Source organism: Fistularia commersonii, chromosome 7 (genome assembly GCF_037954325.1).
Source record: "Fistularia commersonii isolate RoL2024-O1a breed Wild chromosome 7, RoL_Fcom_v1.0, whole genome shotgun sequence".
Classification (NCBI taxonomy): domain Eukaryota; kingdom Metazoa; phylum Chordata; class Actinopteri; order Syngnathiformes; family Fistulariidae; genus Fistularia; species Fistularia commersonii.
This window is the reverse complement of record NC_141290.1, coordinates 8,371,190-8,386,347: the sequence shown is the minus strand read 5'-3', so window position 1 is coordinate 8,386,347 and position 15,158 is coordinate 8,371,190. Positions and strand designations below refer to the sequence as shown.

Genomic DNA, 15,158 nt, shown 5'->3' with positions numbered 1-15,158 from the left:
GAATCCCTTGTTCTACTGGGAGACTTCAACGCTCTCGTGGGCAGTGAAAGTCCGACTTGGAAAGGCATGATTGGAAGGCCGCCCCGAACTGAACCCGAGCGGTGTTTTGGTATTGGACTTCTGTGCTCGTCGTGGATTGTCCATAGCAAACACCATGCTCAGGCATAAAGGTATCCTTATGCGCTCTTGTCACCAACACACCTTAGGTCTCAAAGCTTTGATCGACCTTATGGTCGTATCGTTGGACTTGCGCGTCCTGGACACTGTTGAAGAGAGGGGCAGTGCTGTCAACTGATCCCCACCCGGTGGTGACCTGGCTTCGATGGTGGAGGTTGCCGGTCAGACCTGGCAGACCCAAACGTAATGTGAGGGTCTGCTGAGAACGTCTGGCAGAGTCCCCTGTCAGAAGGAGTTTCCACTCCCGCCTCCGGCAGAACAACAGGGAGTCAGGAGAAACTGAGTCCAAAAGGTCCATGTTCCATGTTCCAATCAGACCCATTTCTCTTGGAGTTGGACTCTGCCAGGGCTGCCCTTTGTCACAAGTTCGGTTCATAATAGGACAAAATTTCGAGGTGCAGCCAGTGCGTCGAGGGGATCCGATTTTTTTGGCCACAGAATCGAGTGTCTGCATTGTTGGATGGATGGATATGTTGCCTTTGTACCATTTTTCAAAGATGTCCACATACATACATACTGTGTGTCTATGTTACATATCTACAGTGTCTATCATATGTATTCACCCCCTTGGATGTTTTACCCTTTTAGTGCTTTCATAAATCAATCATGGTCAATTAAATTAGGCTTTTTTAACACAAAAATGTATCAAAAAAAGTCTTAAATGTCAAAGTGAAAACAGATTTCTACAAAGAAATGTCAATGAAATGAAAATATATTTTCCAATACATTTTTTTGTTCAAAAAGCCCAATTTTATTGACCATGATTGATTTACGAAAGCACTAAAACGGTAAAACATCCAAGGGGGTGAATACTTAAGATAGACACTGTATACACTAATTGATGTATCTAAAAATGTATTTTTGAGATACGTTGCATATCCAAGAATTCATGAACCAAGAGTTCATGTGCACACTTGCAGATAAAAATATGTAATTACGGTAAATGCGCTCATAGACGCTCAGGTTCTTCCGTACCTGCTGCATCAGATCACATGACTGGAGGACGGTGGCGTCTTTTCACCGACCGGCCCGTGGAGGGAGCTCTGGCGTCCACCTGGAGGACGCGCATCCAACCATCCGATCATCCAATCAGCACGTCCGTGCGGTGTTCCTCACCGTTGCGTAAGAAGCCTTTGCTCCTGCCCGGCCTCCTCTTCCTCAGAGGCTTACGCTTGCGTGAAAATCCCTGCGTGAACCTACCGCTGAAGTCTCGCTGTGGGATTATGGCTCTGCCGAGATTTAGCCACCGACATGTTGTGTTCTTCGCCCTGAGGAGGAGCTCCTTTCAGGGCCGCTTGAAGAAGAAGGTGACGGAGGAGGACCAGGATGAGGAGCACGCCAGGTCTGGGACGGAGAGACTGTTCCGATGATTTGCGGCCGGACTTTGAGGAGGGGAGGTCCTGACGGGCGGCATCGCAGAAGCCCAGGAGGTGCAACGAAGATCCCAGGAGGTGCGGCGGGGCTCCAGGAAGCGTGAATGGGACACGAGCACCGGGCTCAGGCTCAGGTTTCAGGGATGAACGTCAGCCCGGCCATGGCTCCACTGTCTCCAGGGCCCGGCGGCAGCCCAGCGCCCTCCTCCATGACCAGGAAAACCATCCACCAGTCTGCCGGGTCCCTGAGCTCCGGGGGGTTCTCTCCAGCCCTGGTGGCGAGGAGCTCCGGTCACGGGGCGAGGACCACCTCCAACCCCCTGGATTCGCCCTCCCCCTCCATCATGAGCTCCCCCAAGCTCTGGCAGAAAGCCTCCATCTCCAGGCTGGCCGAGGAGTTCTTCTGGATCGGGGGCAGCGTGGTGGCCCAGCCCCGCTGGAGGCTCGGCCAGATGGGTAAGGTCTTGCTCCACCCTGCCTCCAAACACCTCCGTCACTTGACCTTTGACCCGGAAATAAAACGCTTGGGGTGAATTTCATGTGAAGGTTGCAGCTTGTGGTTTGGGAAGGGAGAGGGGGCATATGGACAGGAGACAATCCTCCAGGATTAACCCCGAGGTGGGCCAATCTGCAGAACATGCACACACACACACACCGCTGCACCAGGGGGTCCTATTTACACACACTGTCATCACACACACACACACACACACACACACACACACACACACACACACACACACTGTCCAGAGGTAGACACAAATGTATGTTTTGTCTCCGACGGGCCATGTGTGCGTTTGGAGATGTGTTTCTCCTCATCATCAAACATGTCCAGGCCCTTTAATCCCCAGGTGACTCATCCCATAATCTCCTGACAACAGTGTCTCCTGCTCCCAGCTCCTCCTCCTCCTCACAGCTTCCCAGGGTTTGATGGTTCTTATGGTCGTTTGATGCGAGGTTGTGGAGTCTGTCTGTCGCTGGAGGGTCGTGGAACCTCCCGCAGCCCCTCCTCTGAAACCTCCGTCAGATGTTCAGCAGATACATGAGTCCATCGCTTCCTTTGACTGGCAGCAGAAGGTCCACTTCTGTGTCTCCTGGTCTCCTTCCACAGTGGAGCGGTGCATGTGCACCATGCAGGCGGGAACGCAGATGACCAAGCTGAAAGGGAAGAAGAAAGGTCTCCAGCGCCTCTTCTTCCTGGACCAGCACAAGTCCTGCATCCGATGGCGTCCGTCCAGGAAGCATGACAAGGCCAAGAGTGAGAGCGCTGTCCCTGCACATGTGTGTGTGTGTGTGTGTGCGTGTGTGTGTGTGTGTGAGAAGTGCAGAGGGTGGAGGTGAGGGTCTGAGTTGATGAAGACCTCTCAGCGAACCCACTGTTTCTCCGTCCCTTCCAGTCACCATCGACTCCATCCACGAGGTGTGCGAGGGGAAGAGGTCGGAGATGTTCAGGAGGTACGCCGACAACCGCTTCGACCCCAACTGCTGCTTCAGCATCTACTACGGCGAGCGTGTGAAGTCCCTGGACCTGGTCTCCACCAACGCAGAGGAGGCCCGCACCTGGATCACCGGCCTGAAGTACCTGATGGCCGGCATCAGCGACGAAGACAGTCTGGCCCGCAGGCAGAGAACCCGCGACCAGTATCCTTGACGAAGCTCATCCTGGAAGGAGATCTTCTCACGGTCACAGTGGCTGAACCTTTACTGCGACTTCAGGTGGTTGCAGCAGACCTTCTCGGAGGCCGACAAAAACGGAGACGGCACTTTGAGTATCGGAGAGGTTCACCAACTGCTCCACAAACTCAACGTGAATTTGCCCAAGCAGAAAGTCAGGCAGATGTTCCAGGTGAGGGCTTCTGACCGAAGAAGTCTTAGATGTCCAGGAATGTAGAGAACATCATGTGACAGGAAGTGAAGCATCTCAGCTGGTTCCTCACCGTTTGCTTTAAAAGAGCAAGCAAGGTCCTTATAACTTTTTATTTTCATATCTATAGGAAGCAGACACGGACGAGAACCAGGGCTCTTTGGGCTTCGAAGAATTCTGTTCTTTCTACAAGATGATCTCCACCCGCAGAGACCTCTACCTGATCATGATCTCCTATAGCAACCAGAAAGAGGTCATGGACCTGCAGGACCTCGCTCGCTTCCTGGAGAACGAGCAGAAGGTGAGTGGAGCGGCCGTGGAGAAAACGATCTGCATGATTTCTGTCCAGATGTCTTCCATTTAAAGAAAAAAAACTGGAATATTTGAAAGTTGCATCAAAAGGATGGGAGAGGTCTCCAAAGAAGGTGCTGAGGGCCTCCTGGAGGTGCATTGAACCTCCCCCGTTTAGAGCTAGCTTCGAGAACAGCTCGCTGTTGATGTTTGACCGCCGATGACCTCTGGAGAGATAAGGAAAACAGGGTAGTTGGACCACCAACAGGAACCAAGATGACAGGTCTGTTAGGAGGCCTGGACTCTCCATTCTGAGCCGCAGCTTCGACCTGGACCTGCACTGTGAGGACCTCAGGAGGCCACTCTGAACAAAGCTGCTCCCGGAGGAGGCCGGAAGCTAGCTCTGTACAAAGACCAAGACCAAAATAAAAGGAGAGAAGTAAGGGGTTCCTCTGTGAAGTTTAGCTTTGGTCAAATCTGTGACCTTCTGATGGCGCTAAGCTAGATGTTTGCCCTGTGCTGTGGCATCTCAAACTCTGGACGAGGGAAAGAAAGAGTGACTCGAGGAGCTGTCCCTGCGAGGATCTGCAAGGTGGAGTGGGCAGCCGGTGGGCTGAGCCAGGAGATCATGCTGATGCTGGGTTCGTTTGCAGATGCGAGGGCTGACCAGAGAGCGGCTGATGGACATCGTGGTCAAGTTCGAGCCGTGTCCTGAGAACCTGCAGCGGATGGTCCTGGGTATCGACGGTATGAAGAGCCGCATGTTTCTCCCTAAGCAATGACCGGGTCGCTTAGGAAGCTGCCGGTCTGACTCCCACAGGTTTCACCAACTACATGCGAAGTCCTGGAGGAGACATCTTCAACCCCGAGCACAACGAGGTCAACCAGGACATGACCCAGCCGCTCAGCAACTACTTCATCTCCACGTCCCACAACACCTACCTGACGGGGGACCAGCTACTGTCCCAGTCCAGTGTGGAGATGTACGCCTATGCGCTGCAGGCCGGCTGCCGCTGCGTTGAGGGTGAGAATCCAGAACTGTTCACTCATTAGACCAGTGGTTCTTAACCTGGGTTCGATCGAACCCCAGGGGTTCGGTGAGTCAGTCTCAGGGGTTCGGCGGAGGTCAAGACACACATTGGTGATGACATCGCTGGCTGCAGGTGATCACGCTACATAGCTCGGCCTATCCGTGCTGCAGGGATTTTGGCGCGCTCAGTTGTAGTAACTTGTGACTGTCGTGATGGTACGTCATGTGATTTCTTTCTTAATATTTTAATCCCTTCATACTAATTATGTCGGGCAAAAAAAGAAAGCGGTCGGAAGAACACGTACGGTACGGATTTACATGTATGACGGAACGTGATTGGAATCGATGTCCTAACTGCATGATTTGGAATGACAAGATGAGCAATTCTAGTCCAGCACCGGCAAAACTAAGGGAAGGCTTCCTTAAGCTGCATGGAGATGGGAACTACAAGAACATAGCGCTTGCTGAATTCAAGGTGAAGGGAGCCAGATTCGATGAAAAGGCTACACTGCCTGTTCTTTGTATCCATCAACGAACCGATCCTCGATCCAATAAAGAAGGGTTCGGTGAATGCGCATGTAAAACAGGTGGGGTTCAGTACCTCCAACAAGGTTAAGAACCACTGAATTAGACAGAAGACAAGGTGACGGACGCGATGGTCTCCTCCTCAGTGGACTGCTGGGACGGGCCGGACGGGGAGCCCATCATCCACCACGGCTACACCCTGACCTCAAAGATTCTCTTCAAAGACGTGATTGAGACCATCGACAAATACGCGTTCGCCAAGTCACAGTGAGTGCCGACCCACCGGGACGCTCTGCCGAGGGCTCCCGGGAGACAGTGACCATCTGGACCCCCCCCCTCGCCCCGCAGGTACCCGGTGATACTGTCCATCGAGAACCACTGCAGCGTGCCTCAGCAGAAGAAGATGGCAGAGTACCTGAGGGAAGTGCTGCAGGATAAGCTAGACCTGACCCACGTCAACGTGCACGAGTGCAAGAAGCTGCCCTCGCCCGAGATCCTCAAGGGCAAGATCTTGGTCAAGGTGTGTGTTTGTGTGTGTGTGTGTGTGTGTGGCGGGGGTAGGGGGGGCCGGGATGGAAGGATTTTGATTTTAATTTCGGTTTCCAGGGAAAAAAGCTGCCAGCGAACCTCGATCCAGATGCAGAAGAAGGTGATGTGTCTGATGAGGACACTGGGGAGGAGGAAGAGGAGGACGACGATGAGGAGGACGAGGAGTGCGGAGGAGATAACTCACAGGCAAGTCCATCCCAAAGATCCGCAGACCAAAAGCGTACATCGACAGAAGATACGAGCAGGAGATGAGTTAACCCCACCTTGATGTCGGACCGTTGCAGGGTGGACACGGCGTCTCTGCTCCCGGCCAGCCAAAGAAGAAGAGACGATTTGGACGGTCCATCATTCGGAGCTTCAAACGGAAGGTCGGCACTCCGAAGCCTCCGGATGAATTCCTCCTTTCTCTTCTCAAGTCCTTGACAAGTAGGTGTGTGTTTCAGAGGAAAAAGAGACTGAGGGGGAGAAGCAAGGCAGCCTCCGACGGGGAGTCGGACAACAGCGGCAGCAGGGACAGGGCGCAGATAGTCTACCATCCCAAGTGAGGACGGCTTTGACCCGCAGAGTCATTGGTTCACTGCTCTGTCAATCACTCCCCTGACATTTGACGCCTTCCCCCAGGAAAAGGAGGACCATGAGGCTGTCCCGGGCGCTGTCCGACCTGGTCCAGTATACAAAGTCTGTCCGAGTGCACGACATAGACACGCAGGGTAAACCCGGCACTTTGAAGCTCATTTTGGGATGTTGGAGATGTTGGACAGCGAGCAGATGCTGAATTGTATTTCCGCCCCGGGGGGCAGCTTTCACCAACAGCTGGCAGGTCTCCTCCCTCAACGAAACCGTGATGAACCAGATCCTCCAGCTGAAGCCGGCTCAGCTGGTGCGGCTAAACCAGCGGCAGCTCCTGCGGGTCTACCCGTCCAACTACCGGGTGGACTCCAGCAACTTCAACCCCCAGCCCTACTGGAACGCAGGCTGCCACATGGGTAGGCCGCAGCAGAGCCGCTCCCCACGAGCTCCGTCCACTGGATTGACCCGACGCTAACTTCTGGTTTCAGTGGCGCTCAATTACCAGACGGAGGGTCGTATGCTGGAACTGAACCGGGCCAAGTTCTCCAGGAACGGGAACTGCGGCTACATCCTGAAGCCTAAGCTGATGTGTAAAGGTCGGTATGTCCGCGGGGGTCGAGGGGATCGGCTCCGGCACGGAGAAGGTGCTACTCTGGGCTTGATCTTCTCAGGTGCCTTTAACCCGACTCTGGACGATCCTCTGCCGGGACACAGGAAGACCCAGTTGGTGCTGAAGATCATCAGTGGACAGCAGCTTCCCAAACCCAAGGACTCCATGTTTGGGGACAGAGGAGAGGTGAGGACACCCACAGGGAAACAACAGCGGCTGCAGCCGAGTCAGGGAACCATAACCGAACTCCAAGAACCCGAGCTCTTCTCCGAGATGCTCCTCCACCGAAGATCAGATGACTTCTTCGTTACTGCAGCCCTTTGAATACATACGTGTCTATTTCTTCTCTGATGATTGGAGCCTCTTCTCGCCTAGATCATCGACCCCTTCGTGGAGGTGGAGATAATCGGCCTGTCTGTGGACTGCTCGAAGCAGCAGACCCGGGTGGTGGACGACAACGGTATGTTCTTAGAGCAGATGCAGGAAGTGTCTCCGTCCACTGACCGCCATTCACTGGCCGCCCATTCCAGGTTTCAACCCCATGTGGGAGGAGACCCTCGTCTTCAACATCCAAATGCCACAGGTGGCCCTGGTTCGCTTCCAGGTGTGGGATCATGACCCCATCGGACGGGATTTCATCGGGCAGAGGACCATAGCTTTCACCAGCATGATGCCAGGTGGGTTGGAGCAGAAACACCTGTTGCTCCAGTCTCCTACACCATCTCCTCCCCTTTCAAGTCATCCTCGTAGGTTTCTACATTTACCTCGCTTTGGTGAGAAGGTCAGAGGAGCCAGACTGAGATGGTTCGGTCATGCACAGAGAAGACATAGTGAATATATTGGTAGACGGATGCTGGAATTGGAGCTGCCAGGCAAGAGGTCTCGAGGAAGACCAAAGAGAAGATTTATGGACGTAGTGAGAGAGGATATGAAGGTAGTTGGTGTGAGAGAGGACGATACAGAGAATAGGGTTAGATGGAGAAAGTTGACTCGCTGTGGCGACACCTGAAGGGAAAAGCCGAAAGAAGAAGAAGAAGAGGAGAGCCGGTGAAGAACCTGCAGATCCCATGTGGTGTTTTGGTTTGGGACGGTGGAGATCCTGAAACCTCTGCAGGTGTCACAGTGCTGATCTGGACCAGCAGAAAAAATACTCTGATCAGACGAGCAGACAGAGGAACATCCCTGGTGGATCTGCTGTGGACTTTCACTTTTGTGTGTGTGTGTGTGTGTGTGTGTGTGTGTGTGTGTGTGTGCTTTCTGGTGGCAACGTTTGACTGAAGCTGTATCGGTGTGCTAAAAGCTCCTGGAGGTCACGTGACCCGTGCCTTTGCAGGTTACCGTCACGTATACCTGGAGGGGATGGCTGAGTCCTCCATCTTTGTCCACGTCGCTGTGAATGACATCACGGGAAAGGTGAGCCGGTTTCCCGCCCGTCTCTGTTCGGACGCCCGCGACGCTCTGACGCCTTCCGCCTCTTTTCTCCGCAAATCAGCTGAAACCCACGAAGGCAGTGCAGGTGGCCAGGAAGCACATCAAGAAAGCGGCACAGAAGCACATGAAGGGCCAGCAGCGCCAGCCGTCTGTTGACTTCTCGGTGCAGTCCTCCGAAGACGGCCGAGCGCTCTTCTTTCGCAAGGACTTGGACTGCCTCTCCCAAGACAGCCGGAGCGGGGACGCGTCCTCCCTGCTGCAGGCCGTCCAGCGGGGGGCCGTCAGCGAGCCCGTCCGACGGGCCCACAGAGTCAGAATTCATCAGCCGCCGGAGACCAGGAGAGGGCTCCTCTGGCAGATGTCCTCCACTGACTCGCACCGCACGCCGGTTGCGTCCCTGGAAAAAGCGGACAGCCTTGACCTGGAAGGCCCCCCTATGGGTGCCCGTCCCCGGAGCCCCTCCCCCGACGGCCCGACGGAGCCCCGGGGGTCCGACATCGCCGAGCTGGAGACGGGTCGCCAGCCGCAGCCATGCGGGGAATTTCCAGAAGGATTGGAGACGGAGGAAGCCGAGGGACCCTCCGGACCGGAGCCGGGGTCTCCGCCTCCCCGGACCCATCCGTCGTCCCCGCCCAGGGGAAGGCGGACCCTGGAAGCCCCGGCCGTCCCCTGGCCGTCCACCCCGGTGCGGACGCAAGCCCGCTCACACAGTTGCCCACGGAAACCCGCTACCTCCCCTCAGACGCCGGCGTTGCTCCACCGCAGGATCCAGTGGCAGACGCGGCGGCAGCCTAGCATTGGCAGCTACAGCGGCCACGCCAGGCCCGTCCCCAACGGCCTGTGCCTGTCCGACACCTCCAGCAGCAGCAGCGGCACCAACAGCCCGGATTTCCCGGACCTCCCGGACCTCCCGCGCCCGCCTGGCGGGGGGGCGCAGGAGGGCACCTTGCAGAGGGAGATGAAGGCCCTGTTTGAACAGAAGCTCAGCGAGATCCGCTGTAGGTCCCCCCTGTTCATGGACGGAGGGCCACGGGAGGCGGAGGACGGACCTTCATGACAGGAAGGAGGAGGACGTTAGACCTTTATTGTTGTTATCATTCTACTCTAGGCCCACTGAGATGTTTACAGTCCAGTCTGCTTCCACACACACTCCTCTGCAGGAGCAGTAGATCCTGAGGGAGTCACTGACGTTGCCAATAGCAGATGAAGAGATTCAGAGAGCGGGAGACCTTCTGTTAGCCGGGATCCTTTCTCAGCTGGAGCTTCGTGGCTTGTCATTATGGGATGTAATCTCTAGTGTTCGCTTTCAGGGCATTTCTAGTCAAACTCTTCTTTTAATAAAATATTAACTTCAAGAAACAACCAGGCTACTTTTCTATGTGTCACGGAGCAGGAGAAGCTGCTCTCCAGCTAGTATCTAAGGAACCCTGGTGCAGGACTGAGGAGTTCGACCAGCCCCTCGTCTCTAAGGCTTGTCCTTCTCTTTGTCGGCGGCTTCCCGAGGCTTGTCATCACGGCGGTTCCTCAGGCGCAGGCGCAGCTCCTCCGTCAGGACAGAGCAGTAGGACTTCTGTGGAGGACAGTTAGATTAAAACAAGGTGAAGGTTCACAGATGAATCCTGGATGTGCCTCAGAAGCGCCTCGGAGTCCTTCATCGGGTCTCAAAAAAGAGCGCCGCTGCTCCCGGGGTTGCGGTCGGCTCCCCTACCTCCTGGCCCAGTGCTCTCCTGCGGCTCCTGGAAGACAGCTCCACCACAGCCAGCAGGGTTCCCAGCGCCAGGCCCAGGCAGAGGACCAGGAACAGGCCCTTCAGGCTGTGGGGACGCAGCGCCGAGGTCTTGGCGGCCTCCGCCATGCAGCTGCTGGCCCACCACTTGCTCTGCAGGAAAGCCAGCTCCCCGGCCTCACTCAGCTGCAGGATGGCCACACTGAGGTTCTTTATGAGCGGAGAACCTGCAACAGTGGGACAGGTTCACAAAGATCCAAGACCATCAGCTCCTTCCGCTCAGAGAAAGACCAGGGACGATGGAGGGGAAGAGGTCCACGGGTCTGCTGGTGTCAGGGGAGAGGGCTGGGTGGAGGCAGCTGATTGGCTGTGGGTTAGATAGAGGCAGCTGATTGGCTGTGGGTTAGATGGAGGCAGCTGATTGGCTGTGGCGACCCCTTAAGGTAGCAGCCCAGAGGAGAAGAAGGAGATCCGATTGATCTATTCAAGGGAAAAGCCCCTCCTGGGTGGAAAGTATGACTGTGGACGTCGGTGTCTAGAAGAGCGGGTCTGAACCTCACCGATTGCAGTGGCGATGCTGTAGCCCCTCATGCCGACCACTTCGTGGGTTCTGACCAGCTCGCAGTGACGGGCCACGGCCAGGTCTAGGGACACCGACTCCCCAATGAAGGCAAAGTTCCCCTCCTTGGCCCGCTGGACCCCTTCGTCCATGGAGGACACGAAGCTCTTGGTTCTCTCCATGTGCTCGTAGATGCGGCGGTACAGCGGGTTGTCGGAGTTCTGACAGGGAAGAGGGCGATGTGAATCTCAAGCGTTCTGTCCCGGGAGCGTCAATGTTGTCCTTCCCGGACCAACCTTGAAGAAGGCCAGGGTGGAAGAGCCGGACAGGCAGCCGTACTGGACCCTGTCCTGATTGGCCAGGTCCTCGAAACCTTTGACCATCAGCCCGGAGGATTCGGTGCTCCGGGGAGAACTCAGGTTGGAGAAGTAACTGGCCAGGATGAAGAGGGTGAATAACCACCAGCTGCAGCAGACCACGCGGCCCGACAGAGCACGAGGGTGAGGACCGGCACCTAGAAGAACAGTCGGGAGGCTGGTTATATCTGACCGAGGCTCTTCTCTTCAGGTCTGAGGCGGCTCCAGCGAACAGAGGTCGGGGTGGTTCTTACCCTGGAGAGCCAGAGCTCCAGCTGTGAACCACAGGCTGTGGAGAAAGCTGAATCTGTTCTTCTCACTCTGAGGGTCGCTCCACTCACAGGGGCTGAGTCTGAGAAGAACATTTAATTCAGTGTGTCAGCAACCCAGAGGGCGTTGGGGGACATCTCCATGACAACCAACCCAACCTGGCAACGATGAAGATGCAAGCTGCCGTCCCCAGCAGGGCGGTCAGTATGCCCACCCAGGTCTCCACCGTGAAGGGGGTCAAAAAATCAAACAGCCCCGTCTCCTCGGAGATGTCCCTCCTCAACAGGATGCTGATCCCCGTCTGCATGAAAGGCTTGGTCATCCCCACCACCTTCTCCCTGGCCGCCGTGAGGGTCAGCGGTGCAACGGCGAGGTCCGCCTCCTGGAGAGAGGCCGAAACGTCAGGACAACCCTCACTGGGAATAAACATCTGTAAGATTCCGGAATAAGAGATGAGCTCCATCCCTTGCAGATGCCTTCTAGAGAGGCGGGGTGTCACCTGGACAGGTCAGCTGTCAACCTATAGACAATCTGGAGCCAATCTGGAGAACATGGAGACTCCACACTGGCAGAACCTCAACCACTCACCCCTCTGGTCACCTCTCCGATCATCCCGTTCCAGTTCCCGTTCTCATCCTGGCGGCCGTAGGAACCGTCCTTCACCAGGTGCACTCTGTACTTGAAGCCCACCTTCTCCGCGATCTCCGACAAGAGGTCCATGCAGAACCCTTCCAGCTGAGAGCCCTTGGACATGGTGTAGGGCTCTTGCTGCGGGGGAACACGGAGGAGCACCAGAGGTTGATCTTGATGTTTTGACATTGAAGGAACATTCACAGAAGATCTGGAATAAAGAGACGATTCACCTTGATTGTGGAGACTCTCAGCTCTGATGGCACTGAGGACCAGGAGGAGAGAAGGGACTGTTAGTCAGAATGTGGGTGTGTGTGTGTGTGTGTGTGTGTGTGTGTGTGTTATCAGTAGCCCAACACAAACCCTCATCCCTTCTTTAATGGTGATGAAGATGCACCATTTCACGCTGAGCAGCACCTTCAATGAGGCGTCCTAGTTATCAGAACTTCATCTCTGCTGACATTCTCCCATCACCTGGGATCATCTAAGGAGCTTCTCATCTGCTCCAGGCTTCTCCTCAGAGTCTTTCCGGCGTCCCAGAGATCTGGCTGCTGTCGTCTCCTGCTTGGAGAACTTCTTGGAGCAGCCCGCTGGTTCAAAGCGACGCCTGCTGCGGGACGGCGGGGCAGTCAAAGACTATCAAAAGCCCCCGGCCTCGGGGATCCGCCACCACGGGGGGACGGGGCCTGACAGCTGTCAGATCCTCCTTTTCAAAATATGACAGTGGTAGAAGCTGTTGGCGGCCCCATCCTTCTTCAGGCTCTCCAGGACGCTGGGCCTCCGTCTGAAGCCCCCGGATGATTTATTAGCACTTTTGTTGGGATGTCAGCCACTTGCTTCCTGTTCATCAAGAGCTGGACAGGATGTGGCGCTGCACGGTGACGCCGCACTGAGCTGACAGATCGTGTGTTTGAGTCTCCTCAAGCAAGAGGAACCGCCGAGCAGATCCGGCATGGACAACACGAGGAGCCTGGCAGGGTTGGAGAGTCGGCTGCCAGACGCCGACATGGTCCAACTTTGAACCCACACAATGTAAGACTGTGAACGTTTCTCACGAGCCCGGTTCTCCTCCTGCACCGGCGCTCCTTCCACTTCGACCCAGAAGAAACGAAAAGGAGGCAGAATCGCTTGGATTCTCCTGGCCGAGCTCCACGTCTGCAGAAGGAGCTGCTTACCTGCGGTGCTCGTGGCCATTCGGAGGAGGAACCCAGCGGACACGGAGAAGAAGAAGCCCAGCAGCATCCTGACGCTCCTCTGACGTCCCTTCAGGTGAGAAACGCGGTCGGCGGATTGGAGGTCTGGACCAAAGGGAGCTGCACTTCTATCCACAGCTGCAAAGACAGGAATCAGATCACGTGATTATCAAGAGAAGATCTTTTTCACTCCTTGAGATGAACAGAACAAACTGGATGTCCATCCCGTTGTACCTGGCAGGAGTCCCGGATGCGGCCGCTGGATGTTCACGGAGAAGCTAAAGAAGCTCAGAAGGACCCGGCAGCAGTGCTGTGACACAGAGCTCTGGGCTGAAACCCGTGAAGAGGGTGGATGGGATTCCGGTGGGAGGAGATTTGGGTGGGTGTGTGTGTGTGTGTGTGGGGGGGGGGGTTCAGGCTTTGAATACAAGTATATGAGCTCCTACGTGGGGGGGCTCTCTGGTGAAGCTGAACAGCAGAAAGACGGATGAAAACCGTGTCATCTAACTGATGATGAACGTCACCGTTGTTTCTTCCAGGAAAGTCTCCTCCTGTCTGCTGGAGGACCACTCCGTCCATCTGCTCTGGGAATTGGGGGTGCTGTGCTGAGCCTAGATAGCACCTGTCGAGGACCTCGCAGCTTTTACAGCCTGAGTCAGGAAATTAGACTTTCTGGCAGGTCCACCCGTCACCATGGCAACGGAGCAGACTCAATCTACTGACAAACACGGCGGCCAAAAGTCCAAGCAGACATGAAGTCGGGAGGAGATGAACTGAGACGTTTCACTAATGAAATTCGGATGGTTCATTTTCACTGCTCCACGGCTCAGCACCCCGAGCTGCTCTTCCTCGGGGGGGGCCGTGGCTCAGAAGGTTGGGGGTTCGATCCCCGGCTCCTCTGAAAAGTCCTGGGGCAAGACGCCGAACTCACGGTCGGCGACCATTTACCCGGTCAAACTCAGTGGACGTCCTCCAGGGTCAGAGTGGATCCTGGTCGAGATGCTTCCTACCAGGAGAATCAACATCTGCATTTTCTTTCATTTAAGAATGTCAGTAATCACTTAATAAAAACCGTTGTTACATTGTTGTTACGTTGTTGTATCTGGCCGATTAGCTGCAGGACCAGACATAACAAACTATCCCTCAAAGATAAACCACACACGTTTATTTTAAATCCATGTCATCCTTTATGTCCACGATCCCAGTTGAGTTTAAATATTAGTTAGTTTAACTAACTAATATTTAAATAGCTGGATAGCTGCACTTGACTTGCTAACTGTTTAGTATCCTGTTTAGTATTCTATTATACTGTGGCCGAGTAGTGAGAACGATCCCTGGGATCAGCGATGCCCCCTACCATGAGGTAGGGGGCACCGGTTGTTGACGAAAAACATTCGACACATCAGCTAAACTATGGAAATTTAGTTCATATATTAAAAGTGTTTTTTTAATAGTGACATCCACAGAGACTGCACTATGGTCTCAGTGCATAGCATGCCAGCAGAATCATTGCGCAATCCATAGTGGGCTCAGCTGGTTGCGGAATCACCGCACGTCTTTTCTTCAGATTTGAACGGTACATGTGAATTTTATTTTAGCGATTTTGAAAAAAAAATGACTAAAAATGGTGAAGCTACGTGGGAAATCTTTCCCACATCTTTCCTATCAGACTTTTTAATTCCTCTTCCTTCAGCCGCCGGGAATCTCAAAATCTTTGTACTCAAGACCTTAAAACACTTTATAGCCTTGACTTTGACACTTTATAGTTTTATTTGTATCTCTTATTCTCCCCCAACCTTTTTTTACTGTTGATACAATTTCGAGAGAACAACTTTATTTATCCTGAAGGAAATTGTTGTGCCAGAGTTTCAAGTAAAAAACATAACAGTAACAGATAATAGTAGAAAGGAGGAAGAATAAGAAATACAATGAAATATAAATTGTCTTAACTGTTGACTGTTAACTACAAAGACTTGAAGATTCCCTGCGGCTGAGGGAAGATAG

General features: G+C 54.3%; 2 protein-coding genes across 2 annotated transcripts; one reads left to right on the top strand and one right to left on the bottom strand.

Annotated features, from left to right (window-relative positions):
* Positions 1-1,409: 1,409 nt before the first annotated feature.
* Positions 1,410-9,486, top strand: plch2b (phospholipase C, eta 2b). Its single transcript, XM_086149577.1, has 20 exons — positions 1,410-2,006; positions 2,662-2,808; positions 2,948-3,191; positions 3,267-3,396; positions 3,545-3,715; positions 4,359-4,452; positions 4,526-4,729; positions 5,407-5,527; positions 5,609-5,780; positions 5,867-5,995; positions 6,094-6,177; positions 6,253-6,350; positions 6,431-6,519; positions 6,610-6,795; positions 6,868-6,975; positions 7,051-7,175; positions 7,365-7,449; positions 7,520-7,666; positions 8,323-8,402; positions 8,482-9,486. The coding sequence occupies exons 1-20, from the start codon at positions 1,655-1,657 to the stop codon at positions 9,475-9,477; spliced, it is 3,762 nt and encodes a 1,253-aa protein (XP_086005703.1). The 5' UTR covers positions 1,410-1,654; the 3' UTR covers positions 9,478-9,486.
* grik6 (glutamate receptor, ionotropic, kainate 6) lies at positions 9,485-13,517 on the bottom strand. The gene is made up of 10 exons (XM_086149580.1): positions 13,389-13,517; positions 13,137-13,292; positions 12,195-12,226; positions 11,920-12,099; positions 11,490-11,713; positions 11,316-11,413; positions 11,002-11,219; positions 10,707-10,926; positions 10,129-10,373; positions 9,485-9,990 (listed from the first exon to the last, which is right to left on the bottom strand). Exons 2-10 carry the CDS (start codon positions 13,201-13,203, stop codon positions 9,886-9,888), a joined length of 1,389 nt encoding a protein of 462 aa, XP_086005706.1. The 5' UTR covers positions 13,204-13,292; positions 13,389-13,517; the 3' UTR covers positions 9,485-9,885.
* Positions 13,518-15,158: the final 1,641 nt, after the last annotated feature.